The 15000-nt window shown below is 47.6% G+C and overlaps 3 protein-coding genes across 5 annotated transcripts in view; 1 reads left to right on the forward strand and 2 right to left on the reverse strand.

Moving 5' to 3' along the window:
• The window catches only part of ate1 (arginyltransferase 1), a gene marked incomplete at its 3' end in the record, with an annotated part of 18159 nt that extends 8080 nt beyond the window's left edge, over nucleotides 1–10079 (reverse strand). The window contains exons 1-5 of the mRNA XM_084460924.1: nucleotides 9965–10079; nucleotides 7098–7161; nucleotides 6552–6614; nucleotides 6189–6295; nucleotides 5842–6069 (exon numbers count right to left, since the gene is read on the reverse strand). Of these exons, the coding sequence (XP_084317050.1) occupies nucleotides 5842–6069; nucleotides 6189–6295; nucleotides 6552–6614; nucleotides 7098–7161; nucleotides 9965–10061 (559 nt within the window). The 5' untranslated portion in view covers nucleotides 10062–10079. The remainder of the gene's footprint in view (nucleotides 1–5841; nucleotides 6070–6188; nucleotides 6296–6551; nucleotides 6615–7097; nucleotides 7162–9964) is intronic.
• A 1203-nt stretch (nucleotides 10080–11282) lies between these two features.
• On the forward strand, nucleotides 11283–12992 carry LOC311327734 (gamma-crystallin S-1-like). The gene is made up of 3 exons (XM_084460824.1): nucleotides 11283–11392; nucleotides 11584–11826; nucleotides 12259–12992. The coding sequence occupies exons 1-3, from the start codon at nucleotides 11297–11299 to the stop codon at nucleotides 12529–12531; spliced, it is 612 nt and encodes a 203-aa protein (XP_084316950.1). The 5' UTR covers nucleotides 11283–11296; the 3' UTR covers nucleotides 12532–12992.
• A 232-nt stretch (nucleotides 12993–13224) lies between these two features.
• LOC311327756 (delta-1-pyrroline-5-carboxylate synthase-like) overlaps nucleotides 13225–15000 on the reverse strand; it is a 9116-nt gene continuing 7340 nt past the window's right edge. For all 3 annotated transcript variants that reach the window (XM_084460851.1, XM_084460849.1, XM_084460850.1), the window contains exon 18: nucleotides 13225–14506. In XM_084460851.1, coding sequence (XP_084316977.1) covers nucleotides 14325–14506 — 182 coding nt within the window. In that variant the 3' untranslated portion in view covers nucleotides 13225–14324. The remainder of the gene's footprint in view (nucleotides 14507–15000) is intronic.

Below are 15000 nucleotides of genomic sequence, written 5' to 3' on the forward strand. Positions count from 1 at the left end.
CCCCCCCCCCCCCCCCCCCCCCCCTCGTCCTGGCCCCCCGCCAGCAGCGCCAGCGCTCCAGGCGTCCCATCCCATGTCAACAGTTTACACGCCCACATCCTGTTTGGAGTAATAAGGAAACATGAGCCATTTCCTGCTTGTCACGCTGCCAACCCCCGCCACTCCCCCCCCCTGACGTCACAGCGGGCACGGGGACGGGAAACCCCCACCGGGTGCCTCGTCGTCGACACCGCCGCCTAAAACAAGCGCTGACCTAAGGGAACAGCCTGTAATAGGTCTGTTATGATGGGACTGAGGAGTATTACCTCCTTCCTCCTTCCTCCTCTCCACACTCATATCTGCTTCCTGTTAGGCCCTCAAAGAGCCGCTCGGAGGGGGAGAAGGGAGAGAGAGAGGAACGGAGAGAGAGAGGAAGGGAGAGAGAGAGGAACGGAGAGAGAGGGAGAGGAACAGAGAGAGAGAGAGAGGAAGGGAGAGAGAGAAAGAGAGCGCTGCAGAGACCAGCAGAGCAGAGGGGGGTAGATCGGTCACATGGGCTTCCTCCACGCCAACATAAACATGGCCGCCCCGCCGGGCCGGCCGGGTCGTGAGGGAGGTCACAGGGTCAGCGCCTGGTCTGGGTTCAGCGTGACCACTCCACCAACACATCAGCCCCACCCACTACGGCCCTGTCCACACACACACACACACACACACACACGCGCACACACACACACACACACACTCTGGAGGATAGCGCTTGCAGCCGTGGTGCAGATAAACCCTGACGTATCTGTTCCTGTGGAAGACGGATGATCCCACTACAGCAGTTAACACTTCATAAAGACCCCCACACACACACACACACACACACACACACACACACACACACTTCATAAAGACCAGGGCACTCTCCCTGCTACACCTACAGTACACACACACACACACACACACACACAGCACACACACACACACACACACACACACACACACACACACACACACACACACACACACACACACACTTCATAAAGACCAGGGCACTCTCCCTACCCCCCCAAGCTACACTTACAGTACACACACACACACACACGCACACGCAGACATGGTGATTGTCCCCACGGGGGGGTCATTAGTGGGGGGGGGACGGTAGCTGTGGCGTCAGCTGGTCTTTACCAGGTCAGACGCAGCTCCAGGACAGCAGGGGGCGCAGCAGGGACAGATAGAGCTTAACTACGGGTACCGTCCCCTCTCTACCACCACCTCCTCCTCCGCACACACACGCACACACACACGCACACACACACGCGCACACACACACACACACACACACACACTCACACACACACACACTCACTCAGGAATACTAATTCACACTCCAAACACCCACATAGAGAACACACATGTAGTTGAAGCAAATGCCAGCCTAGTCCAGGGGGTCAGAGGGTCAGAGGGTCAGAGGGTCAGAACCACAGGGCCAGCCTAGTCCAGGGGGTCAGAGGGTCAGAACCACAGGGCCAGCCTAGTCCAGGGGGTCAGAGGGTCAGAACCACAGGGCCAGCCTAGTCCAGGGGGTCAGAGGGTCAGAACCACAGGGCCAGCCTAGTCCAGGGGGTCAGGGGGTCAGAGGGTTAGAGGGTCAGAACCACAGGGCCAGCCTAGTCCAGGGGGTCAGGGGGTCAGAGGGTCAGAGGGTCAGAACCACAGGGCCAGCCTAGTCCAGGGGGTCAGAGGGTCAGACACACAGGGCCAGCCTAGTCCAGGGGGTCAGAGGGTCAGAGGGTCAGGGGGTCAGACACACAAGGCCAGCCTAGTCCAGGGGGTCAGAGGGTCAGACACACAGGGCCAGCCTAGTCCAGAGGTCAGAGGTCAGACACACAGGGCCAGCCTAGTCCAGGGGGTCAGAGGGTCAGAGGGTCAGACACACAGGGCCAGCCTAGTCCAGAGGGTCGGAGGGTCAGGACCTGGTTGTTGTGTGTATCAGAGCTGTGTTTGTGTTGTTTATTTGTTGTTTATTTGTTGTTTATTTGTGTTTATGTATATTACCACAGATACCACCTCCTCAGCTGTATATCTCAGCTGTGTGCCTAGCTATATCTCAGCTATATCTCATCTATATCTCAGCTATATCTCATCTATATCTCATCTATATCTCAGCTGTATCTCAGCTATATCTCAGCTATATCTCAGCTATATCTCATCTATATCTCATCTATATCTCATCTATATCTCATCTATATCTCATCTATATCTCAGCTGTATCACATCTATATCTTATCTATATCTCAGCTATATCTCATCTATATCTCAGCTATATCTCATCTATATCTCAGCTATATCTCATCTATATCTCAGCTGTATCACATCTATATCTCAGCTATATCTCATCTATATCTCATCTATATCTCATCTATATCTCATCTATATCACATCTATATCTCATCTATATCTCATCTATATCTCAGCTATATCTCAGCTATATCTCAGCTATATCTCATCTGTATATCTCAGCTATAACTCAGCTATATCTCAGCTGTATATCTCAGCTATAACTCAGCTATATCTCAGCTATATCTCAGCTATATCTCAGCTATATCTCAGCTATATCTCAGCTATATCTCATCTATATCTCAGCTATATCTCATCTATATCTCAGCTATATCTCATCTATATCTCAGCTATATCTCATCTATATCTCAGCTATATCTCAGCTATATCTCAGCTGTATATCTCTGCTATATCTCAGCTGTATCTCATCTATATCTCAGCTGTGTGCCTAGCTATATCTCATCTATATCTCATCTATATCTCAGCTATATCTCAGCTGTATCTCAGCTATATCTCATCTATATCTCATCTATATCTCAGCTATATCTCATCTATATCTCAGCTATATCTCAGCTATATCTCAGCTATATCTCAGCTGTATATCTCAGCTGTATATATCAGCTGTATATCTCAGCTATATCTCATCTATATCTCAGCTGTGTGCCTAGCTATATCTCATCTATATCTCATCTATATCTCAGCTATATCTCAGCTGTATCTCAGCTATATCTCATCTATATCTCATCTATATCTCAGCTATATCTCATCTATATCTCAGCTATATCTCATCTGTATCTCAGCTATATCTCAGCTGTTTATCTCATCTATATCTCAGCTATATCTCAGCTATATCTCAGCTATATCTCAGCTATATCTCAGCTGTATATCTCAGCTATATCTCATATGTATCTCATCTATATCTCAGCTATATCTCAGCTGTATATCTCAGCTATATCTCGGCTATATCTCATCTATATCTCAGCTATATCTCATCTATATCTCAGCTATATCTCAGCTGTATATCTCAGCTATATCTCAGCTATATCTCAGCTATATCTCATCTATATCTCATCTATATCTCAGCTATATCTCAGCTATATCTCAGCTATATCTCAGCTGTATATCTCAGCTATATCTCATATGTATCTCATCTATATCTCAGCTATATCTCATCTATATCTCATCTATATCTCAGCTGTATATCTCATCTATATCTCATCTATATCTCAGCTATATATCTCAGCTATATCTCAGCTATATCTCAGCTGTATATCTCAGCTATATCTCAGATGTGTGCCTAGCTATATCTCAGCTATATCTCATCTATATCTCAGCTGTATATCTCATCTATATCTCATCTATATCTCAGCTGTATATCTCATCTATATCTCATCTATATCTCAGCTATATCTCATCTATATCTCAGCTGTATATCTCATCTATATCTCAGCTATATCTCATCTATATCTCAGTTATATCTCATCTATATCTCATCTATATCTCATCTATATCTCATCTGTATCTCAGAGCAGGGAAACAGTGTTCTCTTCTGGAAGCTTCCCAAAGCTGTAAAGTCCTCTGGTCGTAAAGTGAGCTGTAGTCTCCAGGTGGTTTGTGTTTCTGAGAGGTGGGCCGGGGGAGTGGGGGGGGGGCCGGGGGAGTGGAGGGGGGGGCTCTGGCTCTTCCTCCTCCTCCGGGGGGGGGGGCTCTGGCTCTTCCTCCCCCTCCCGGGGGGGGTGGGGGGGTTCACTCAATCCTCCCTGCTTCCTCTGGCTCCTCTCTGACTTCCTGTAAGGGCTTATTCCCAGAGAGCTGGGTGAGCAAGACCGTGGAAACACACTCCTACTCATCACAACTGAGTGAGTGAGTGAGTGAGTGAGTGAGTGAGTGAGTGAGTGAGTGAGTGTGTGAGTGAGTGAGTGAGTGAGTGAGTGAGTGAGTGAGTGAGTGAGTGAGTGAGTGAGTGAGTGAGAGAGAGAGAGAGTGAGTGAGCGAGCGAGTGAGCGAGCGAGTGAGAGAGTGAGTGAGTGAGTGAGTGAGTGAGAGAGTGAGTGAGTGAGTGAGTGTGTGTGAGTGAGTGAGTGAGTGTGTGAGTGAGTGAGTGAGTGTGTGAGTGTGTGAGTGTGTGTGAGTGAGTGTGTGTGAGTGAGTGAGTGAGTGAGTGTGAGAGTGTGAGAGTGTGAGTGTGAGAGTGAGTGAGTCAGACACTGAGTGAGTGAGTGAGTGAGTGAGTGAGTGAGTGAGTGAGTGAGTGAGTGTGTGAGTGTGTGAGTGAGTGAGTGAGTGAGTGAGTGAGTGAGTGAGTGAGTGAGTGAGTGTGTGAGTGAGTGAGTGAGTGAGAGAGTGAGAGAGAGTGAGTGAGTGAGTGAGTGAGTGAGTGAGTGAGTGAGTGAGTGAGTGAGTGAGTGAGTGAGTGAGAGAGTGAGTGAGTGAGTGAGTGAGTGTGTGTGTGTGAGTGAGTGAGTGAGTGTGTGTGAGTGAGTGAGTGAGTGTGTGAGTGAGTGTGTGAGTGTGTGTGAGTGAGTGTGTGTGAGTGAGTGAGTGAGTGAGTGAGTGAGTGAGTGAGTGAGTGAGTGAGTGAGTGAGTGTGAGAGTGTGAGAGTGAGTGAGTCAGACACTGAGTGAGTGAGTGAGTGAGTGAGTGAGTGAGTGAGTGAGTGAGTGAGTGAGAGAGTGAGAGAGTGAGTGAGTGAGTGAGTGTGTGTGAGTGAGTGAGTGAGTGAGTGAGTGAGTGAGTGAGTGAGTGAGTGAGTGAGTGAGAGAGTGAGTGAGTGAGTGAGTGAGTGAGTGAGTGAGTGAGTGAGTGAGAGAGAGAGAGAGTGAGTGAGTGTGAGTGAGTGAGTGAGTGAGTGAGAGAGTGAGAGAGTGAGTGAGAGAGAGAGTGAGAGAGTGAGAGAGTGAGTGTGTGAGAGAGTGAGAGAGTGAGTGAGTGATGGAGTGGAGGCACGGTGACAAGCTGACTCCAGCAGTGAGTTTACTGGTTCACTGTATACCTAGAAGCATGATGATAAATGACCCTGACCCGGTCACTGCTCTCCCAAGCTGATGCCACTGACCACCCGATCTCTTCCCAGTGCGGTGAAACGTATGAGCTTCGCAGGGTGAAATAAGCAGTCGCTAACTGCGCTTCGTTGTCTAATAGATGTTTATTATCCGTCCGCTAGCGGTGTTATTCATCCATTAGCGTGTGTTACTGCCGGGTGTCTGTCTCAGGATATCCTGCTGCAGAGTTGCAAGAACAGAGCTTGACAGATGAGTCCCATTGAGCCCCATTCATGAAACTACAGCATCGCTCTTAAGACTCCAGGAAGCGCACTAACTCCGTTCGTAGGCGACTGCCGCCCCCTGCTGGCCAGTTGGGGTACCTTATTCCCCATATTTGAAAATAACAGGGATGTCGGGGCGTTCTATGCAGATGTATAGAATTCAACAGACAAAAAAATAAACGTGAAAGAGTGGATGGATAAAAACAAGCACAGTTTCCTGGTTTCCTTCTGACCTCACTTCCTGTGGGGGCGCTCTTTTTGGACTCACCGGGTTTGGGGGCCGCTGGCCCCGCCGGTGTTGGTGGGGTGCCGTCGGGGACGGAAGCGGGGGCCTTTCTAGAAGGTTCTGAGCCTGCCGGCGAGGTCTCCGCCTCCCCCTCCCCCTCCCCCTCCTCGGGCTTAACGACCGTGGCGATGGCGCCCTCCAGCTCCGAGTGGCGGGCGTTGGCGGGCTCACGCACACCACCGCCCTCACAGAACGAGTCCATAGGCTCTCCTGTTCAAGAAGAAAACAACGTCGCTATACAAACGCTTCGGTGTTAAGATCCGTATTGTGCTATCAGGCTGTAGTATGGTTAGTTGATGGACGAGTTGGGATGAGGGAAACCGTCTCACCGTCACGATCATCCGCTGCAGGCATCTCCCCTTTCGACAGGAACTTGCTCATCTTCTTCAGGACCTTTTTTTGGGTTTTGGACGGCTGGAAGTTCAAGGCGTGACACCTTCCCAGAGAGAACACAGACCCCAGTATTAGTGAGTTGGCCCGGAGAGAAGAACAAGGAGGCTAAAGTGAATTATTTATTATCTCCTTTCATGGCGTGCTGGTGTTCAACCCAGAAGCAAGACCTGGGTAAGGCCGGTCCTTTACTCATCCAGCCAGCTGGTTCTGGGTGCAGACCGGACCGGACCAGACCAGACCAGACCCAGACCAGACCAGACCAGGCCAGACCAGACCAGACCAGACCAGAGAGCTCTTACCTGATGGTGTACTGTGGGCAGCAGGTCTTGTTCATGATGGGCTTGTAAACATACTTCCCGCTTCTGAGGAAAGTCAAACACACAGACCCATGAACACATGGTCACTGACCAGTCACTGACCTGGTCACTGCTCTCTCTGTCCTGACCCCACAGAGGCGAGATGAACTCCCCACTGACGTCAGGACAGCAGAGTCGCTGCCCATCTTTCACCACAGGCTCAAAACTCACCTCTTCAAAATGCACTACCCTGACTGACCCTTGAAAACAAGACCTTCCTCTTAGCACGTATTGTATTTTGTACTTAGCTGTTCTTGTACTTAGGTCAGACTCTTAAATGCTTGTTTAGAACGAGATGCACTTATGAGCTCTGGTGAGTTGTAGTACACTTGACCTACGTTGAATGTAGTAGCCTAAGTTGCTTTGGATAAACGCGTCTGATAAGTGACTAATGTTTATGTGAGGTTTGCTTCCATGTTCAGTAGAGAAGTCTTTCTGGCAGAAAGGTGCGGGTTTGAGGAGAAGAGGTTGGGTTGAGCTCAGACTTACCGTCTCCATCCACGGTCAATCAGATCCTGGTAGTCCTGGACCGTCATGTTGTGTGACCACATCCCTACAGAACGACAGAGAGGAAATGGACAGGTTAGCCACTGTGATCCTAGTCCCTGCAACGGTAAAGCAACGGGAAGAGATCTTGGCACGGATTACAAAATGGATTCCCTACTCAAGGGACGTTAGAATGAGGATGAAAGTCATACAACATAAACGTTCAGTGTCCCCCCCACCCGCCCTGTTCTTTGTGGACAAGGAACAAAGCCGAAGCGCGTCCCTGGGTCACGCCGTGTCTGCTGGGACACTGAGACTCGTGTCTCAACTCAGAGCCGGGGTCCCCCGGGAGCTGACGTTTCCCACAGTCCTCCAGGGCACTTCTGGAAACTCTCAGACCTCTGGGATGTCGAGGCAAGTTTCCCAGAACAGAGATCTGAGCTCGTCTTGACCTTTCTCCCCCTCCCTCTCTCTCTCTCTCCCTCTCTCTCTCTCTCACACACACACAGAGCTATTACCCCTCCCTCTCTCTCTCTCTCTCTCTCTCTCTCTCTCTCTCTCCCTCCCTCTCTCTCTCTCTCTCTCACTCTCTCTCTCTCTTCTCCCTCCCTCTCTCTCTCTCTCTCTCTCTCTCTCTCTCACACACACACTTAATCTTAAAGGAGTAGTAAAGGGAAAATGCATGTTTAGCCCTGTTTTAAGGTTACTTATGATCATATACAATGGTTCAGATCAAAACGTTGACAAAACTAGCACTATGATCTCTTAATCTCTTTACTATCTGCTTGTGTTTGGCTGCATCTCATGTGAGGCTGTACTGTCCACATTGGACATACAGTATATTAGCGTCAATCAGTCATATTAACTATGGCCTAGCCAAAATGTTGAAGGGTCAATTTGGAGGTATCACATTCCGCCCATTTTGATAGGAAGCAACACAATATCATGAATCGCTCACCAAAGGCTAGCAGTGCCCGAGTGTGGATAGTTAGGCATCATTTATTTGACCAGAAGAGAAGTACAGGTCTAACATGGGTAGCTAGCAATCTCTGAGTCCCAAAAAATATGCAAATGATTAACTAAAGAAATATATGACTATTAAAGTCGTACCTAAACGGACGTTTGAGATCATCTAACTTCCGTAGTTTGACGTATTTCCGACGCAAACAAGCTATGAGGGCGGGACATATGTTTAGAGGAATTTGATTGGAACATTGACAAGTGGACGGGTTTTAAGAACTTTAGACAGATTTGATAGGAGGATAGCGTTGATTGACGGGTGGATGTCGTGAGATTTTTGGCCTAAAATCTAAGGTACCTGTTGTCGTCATTGCACGTGACCTACCGTTTTCCGGGAAGTAAGAAATTACATACTTTGATATAAGATTACAACAAAAGTAGAATTTTGTAATTTTTATGGCATACATCGTTGAATAGGTGAACACTATGACCAATTATGTGAACCAAAATGGGACAGAATGCTTTTTTCATTTCAGTGCGACTTTAAATACTTTATATATTACTCAAATACATGGTCATGTTGACATTCAAGTTAGCTAACTAGCGAGATGGCATTAATGAAAACAAATCTAAATATTGACTTCATTATGAGACTAACATATTTTGAGGGTCCAGTCAGATTTTGCATTGATATTCCGGTTAAAAAGGGGTCATCCCTATGTTCCCCGGGTCCTATGTTCCCCGGGTTCTATGTTCCCCCCAAAAAAGGGTCCTATGTTCCCCGGGTCCTATGTTCCCCCCAAAATAGGGTTCTATGTTCCCCGGGTCCTATGTTCCCCCCAAAAAAGGGTTCTATATTCCCCGGGTCCTATGTTCCCCCCAAAATAGGGTTCTATGTTCCCCGGGTCCTATGTTCCCCCCAAAAAAGGGTTCTATATTCCCCGGGTCCTATGTTCCCCCCAAAAAAGGGTTCTATGTTCCCCGGGTCCTATGTTCCCCCCAAAAAAGGGTTCTATGTTCCCCGGGTCCTATGTTCCCCCCAAAAAAGGTCCTATGTTCCCCCCGAAAAAGGGTTCTATGTTCCCCGGGTCCTATGTTCCCCCCAAAAAAGGGTTCTATGTTCCCCGGGTCCTATGTTCCCCCCAAAAAAGGGTTCTATGTTCCCCGGGTCCTATGTCCCCCCCCAAAAAAAGGGTTCTATGTTCCCCGGGTCCTATGTTCCCCCCCAAAAAAGGTTCTATGTTCCCCGACCCTGTCCTATGGGAAGGAGGTGTGACACTGCAAGTGAAAGGAACAGCTGTCTTTAGGCCAACTAGCTAATGCTAATCAAGTTAGCATGCTTCCTATACGTTAGCATGCTGGCTAAACCACCAACAAGTTTACATTATTATTAAATAAAATTAAAAGAAAGACAAGGACATATTCATACAACGAATCAGCTAGTTAGCTTCTCACACACAGGATGTATTAGATAAGGTTTTTGGGCGAGGCTGTCACAGTTGTGCTAGCTGAGTAGCCGAGCTAGCTGACGTTGACTAGATGCTACTGAATGGGGACGCTCGTTTTAACTACCTGCGCGGCCCCGAGGTGTATCACGGTATCGCTGCTTGCATTGGATCTGACAAGAAACCCTTAACCAACTAGTTTAACTTTATATATTTGTCCCTTAGAGTTATATAATCCACATTTTCTGAATATACTTTCGGATTATGTTGTTTTAGTTGGCTAAAAAAATATTATTATATTATATCACGTGACAGGTCATTGTCCAGTGTCCCCAAAACTAAGTGCCCTAAGTTTCCTGGCTAAACTATCGTTAGCATGCTAGCAGTGGACTGACTAAGCAGTATCTTTTCAAGGCATTATAAAATTACCAAAACCAATAGATTACTTCAATTAACTCCACTCACCATGAGAGAAATTGCCCTTTTCATTTTTACAGTAGCCGCAGCGGTAACCGTCATCACCTCCGAAATATTCTACTATGGTGTAAGAGCCTCCTGCCATCTTCCCTGTGAGGAGGAGCCACCCGGAGGGTTTACGGGGGAACACCGCCCACACGCACCACCGGATCTAATAGAACTGCAGAGGAATAATAATAATAATAATAATAATAATAATAATAATAATAATGTCTATGGCGTCCCCTGTCATGCATAACTGCAGAGGAATAATAATAATAATAATAATAATAATAATAATAATAATAATAATAATGTATATGGCGTCCCCTGTCATGCATAACTGCAGAGGAATAATAATAATAATAATAATAATAATAATGTCTATGGCGTCCCCTGTCATGCAAAACCGGGAATGCACAAAATGTTGACTAGACTACTGTATTTCCAGGTCTATGATTTGATTTTCTAGTGTTCAAGTTCATTAATTGTCACATACTCTAGGGGGCTAATGTGCAGTGACATGTTATCGCTGGCTCCTAAGTGTGCTTCATAAGTAAAGTAAAAAGTGAGTAGGCTGCAGTAAAAAGTACAATATATAAAAACAAATACCATAGAATGGAATGAGCTGTCTAGCAAGATATGCACAGGTTAACTGTGGAGTTAAATAGAAAGTGTAAGTATGATGGGAAAACAAATATATTACTGTTGATATAATATATTCACATGTATATTCTAATGAATGTATATGGTGCGAGTGTATTGGGGGGGGGGGGGCGTCCTGTTGGGAGCAATAAGAAGGCCTACAGGCCTCAATCAGGATGTCCTCAATCAGGATCCGGATGGCGTGAGGGTAGAAGCTCCTTCTGAGCCCTTATGGATGCTGTACCTTCTCCCCGACCTCAACAGGGAGAGGCCACTATCCAGGTGACTGTGATCCTTCCAGATGGATGTCCGGCAGGTGAGGAGTACCTGTGCACTGTCATCGTCACCGATGGAAAAACTACACTGACTGTTTTTGTCACAAACAACCCACTCAGATGCGTGGGAGGGGGGCAGGGGGTGTGTGTGTTGTGTGCGTGTGTGTGGGGGGGGTCCATTTCAGTGACATGTTTTCAAACTGGTTCATAACTACATGGTTAGTGGACAGCGTGTCCTTCCTCTGGAACAAACACAGACTCTGCAACTCTATTGTCCCAAAGCCTAGAAAAGAGTACAGCTTCATCTGCATGACAATAACATTACATCTAAAGGGAGCATGAGGTTGGCATGTGCTCAGACAGTCATGCGGGGAACAGAACCGTTTGTGCTGACAGGCTCACTCACCTGATTTCAATAACAATGCTCTCCTTTTTTTCTTTATTTTGTCAGACACATAAAAAGCTCTGGGCAGTGGACAGGCGTGTCCCGTCGACATTCACAGTCACAATGGGCAAGGTAAGATCATAATATTATTATATATTATTATTATTATTATTATATGTTATTGTCCCGCGTGTAAGATCATAACACTGCCTTTTCAGGTCCGATGCATTCCAGAGCGCTGATCATACTCTAGGTCTAATGGTTTTACGTTGCATGTCTTGATTCTGGAGTAGTATCCCCATTAACGTGACTCTCTGTCTCAGATAATCTTCTACGAGAGCAGGAATTTCGAGGGACGCCACTATGAGTGCAGTGGCGACTGTGCGGACATGCACTCTCACTTCTCCAGGTGTAACTCCATCAAGGTGGACAGCGGCTGCTGGATGGCCTATGAGAAACCCAACTACTCTGGGTACCAATACATGCTGACCAAGGGGAAGTACTCCGACCACCATCGCTGGTCTGGCTTCAACGACTGCATCCGTTCCTGTCGCATGATCCCCGCTGTAAGACCCCCCCCCCTCTGCTTTATCAATCAATCAATCAATCAATCAAAGCTTTATTAGTATAGCGCATTTCATACCCAGAGGCAACACAATGCGCTTTACAGAGAACAAGGGAGGTGGGCATACGACCCACTCTCTACATATTCCAGAGGGAAGCAAAAAAACAGTAATCACCCGGGGGCCAGATAAGTGAGCTGTAAAAATTCTTCCCTGACCCCTCTCAACAAGGCGATCGAGCAAGCTCCTGGAGTATGTTTGTCTACCGGCTAAGAACATTTATAAAGCAATACAGAGATTTTATACTGGTTTACACAGCACTTATAATACACTTCCTCAGGCCATATTACACAGGAACATGATTTGGATTGTACTGTGTGTCATGAGTGAATGTCTCAGTTCCATAAGGTGACCGTTCACTTCCTCTATGCGCAGTACAATGGCAGCTTCAGGATGAAGATGTTCGAGAGGTCAGACTTCGGAGGGAAGATGCTGGAGCTGAGCGACGACTGCCCCAACCTGCACGACCGCTTCCACCTGAGGGACGTGTCCTCCTGCAACGTCATGGAGGGCTACTGGATCCTCCACGAACACCCCAACTACAGGGGGCGCCAGTACCTCCTGCGCCCCGGCGAGTACAACAAACACAGCGACTGGGGCGGCCTGAGCTCCACCGTCGGCTCGGTGCGGCGCGTCACGGAGAGTTAAAGCGAACCCCCATGAAAGCTGTGTGAACGCGAGGCTGTAGGTCTCTCTGGCAGCTTCGGACTGCTCTTGTTTACACAGAGAGATGAGCAGGATGGTATCTCTACACGGGGCCGGTATCAGGGAATTAGATGAACGCACCGCGGGGGGTGAATGGCTGAATATAAAGGCTTGGAAACCCCTTTAGAATGGAGTCACAATAGCTTCATGGAGGAACGCACAGCAGACGCATGTTCACACACCTCCCTAATACTTATAGTCGGACAGTCGTAGAGTAACACAGTCAATCTAATTGTGTTACTAATGCAGTATGCAGCTTTGAAGCGGCAACAGGTGACATTTCTGAAGAGCCCGCTTAAATGTTTGTGGTGTTTTAACGAAAAATCATGAATTTCATGTGTGGCACGGCAAAGTCACTGTCATCCTGTCAATGTTGGAACTGTTTAGATTACAAAGAAATCCCAGATGTTTGAAGTGTTTGGCGATGAATTATTGTTGTTTTCAATGTTCAATACCAGTAGATTAAGTAAGATCAATCATAGTGTGTAATAATAATCAAGAATTCACCTACTCATTAAATACATTTGTAAACAAAGGCTTCAAAAACCATTTCTTCTGCCGTAATTGTGACAAATGACAAGGCACCTCAAATAAGGAACTGTACAGCATATTTATTCAAATCCAGGGCACATAATACAGGACAGACAATAATACAGTTTTATCACAGACTCAGAACATGTTACCCTAAACGCGACCAAGGGGACAGATGGGATAGGGAAGAGTGACCGAGGGGACAGATGGGATAGTGAAGAGTGACCGAGGGGACAGATGGGATAATGAAGAGTGACCGAGGGGACAGATGGGATAATGAAGAGTGACCGAGGGGACAGATGGGATAGTGAAGAGTGACCGAGGGGACAGATGGGATAATGAAGAGTGACCGAGGGGACAGATGGGATAGTGAAGAGTGACCGAGGGGACAGATGGGATAGTGAAGAGTGACCGAGGGGACAGATGGGATAGTGAAGAGTGACCAAGGGGACAGATGGGATAATGAAGAGTGACCGAGGGGACAGGTGGGATAGTGAAGAGTGACCGAGGGGACAGATGGGATAATGAAGAGTGACCGAGGGGACAGATGGGATAGTGAAGAGTGACCGAGGGGACAGATGGGATAGTGAAGAGTGACCGAGGGGACAGATGGGATAGTGAAGAGTGACCGAGGGGACAGATGGGATAATGAAGAGTGACCGAGGGGACAGATGGGATAATGAAGAGTGACCGAGGGGACAGATGGGATAATGAAGAGTGACCGAGGGGACAGATGGGATAGTGAAGAGTGACCGAGGGGACAGATGGGATAATGAAGTGTCACAACAAAATGAGGCCCAGCGAACCATGAAGATTACAAAATTATTTTATTATAAAAATTCAGAAGGGGGAATAAACGAGTAGAAAACGTTCCACATCCCAGGCGTGTGTCTGTGCAAACAGATATCATTTGATCGTGTCACCCACTCATGATGAAACCAGTCAATAAGAATCATTTTCTTATCTGATACGATATGGAACTCTCTTCCCTACAAGCTCCGCCCTCATGACCGAAGGAAAGGCGAAGCTGAGGATTCTGATTGGCTGAGACGAGGCAGTGGCAGGGAAATGTAGTTTGTTGAGCGGTTACTGGGTAGACGGTTGGTCCACAGCACGGGGGCTGCAGTTCCATGTGGAAGTGCTGACAATCCTTGGGGTAAATCAACCGTTCCATGTGATGGATCCTGTCCAGGACTGGCGTCGTCTTAGCTGAGGTTCCTCTGAGGAACGGGGATGTTCTCGTGGAGGTATTTCATACTGCCCTGCTCGGAGAAGTCCGCCACGGTGTGTCCGTCGCCCCTGAGGACCCACTTGGTGGTCAGGAGCCCCTCCAGACCCACGGGGCCTCTGGCGTGGATCCTGGCTGTGCTGATGCCGACCTCGGCCCCTGGAGACAAACACATACACAGTCAGCAGAGAAACACCCAGAACCAGGACAGTCTGGGGCCGTTCACTTTGCATTCTAGATCCGGTCAAGGCGAGGTTGCATCCACCGGATGACAGTTTTGGAGTAGGCGGGCTCTAGGTAGTCTGGGGCCAATCACGTTGCATATTAGCGGTCTAAGGCGTGTCTAGTGCGAGTTGCATCCGCCTGATGACAGTTAGGCGGGCTCTAGACGGGTTCTAACTCTGATAGGGCGTGGAACCCAGGCTCTGCTCCCCTACCCGAGGTTCTAGTCAGAACAGGGCGGAGGAACGCTCCGTCTGGAAGGCCGGTACGGTGACGTTCCCGGACGCCGTCCAGTACGACTACTCACCAAGGTTATAATAGTTTTGCTTTTTTCATTAGTTTTTATTTTTATATCGTTTTAACTTTTTGTTTTCAATTTCAGTTTAGTTTTGATTCGTTTTAAAGCAGGTTTGCTAGTTTAATTTAGTTTT

The sequence above is a fragment of the Borostomias antarcticus genome (genome assembly GCF_949987555.1).
Source record: "Borostomias antarcticus genome assembly, chromosome: 34".
In the NCBI taxonomy this organism is placed as follows: domain Eukaryota; kingdom Metazoa; phylum Chordata; class Actinopteri; order Stomiiformes; family Stomiidae; genus Borostomias; species Borostomias antarcticus.

Excerpts from the sequence above, each read along its gene's own strand:
- LOC311327734 (XM_084460824.1), top strand. The coding sequence starts at position 11,297 with ATGCTCTCCTTTTTTTCTTTATTTTGTCAGACACATAAAAAGCTCTGG. Across the intron at positions 11,393-11,583 it reads TCACAGTCACAATGGGCAAG|ATAATCTTCTACGAGAGCAG; the intron begins GTAAGATCATAA and ends TCTCTGTCTCAG. Across the intron at positions 11,827-12,258 it reads CCTGTCGCATGATCCCCGCT|TACAATGGCAGCTTCAGGAT; the intron begins GTAAGACCCCCC and ends CTCTATGCGCAG.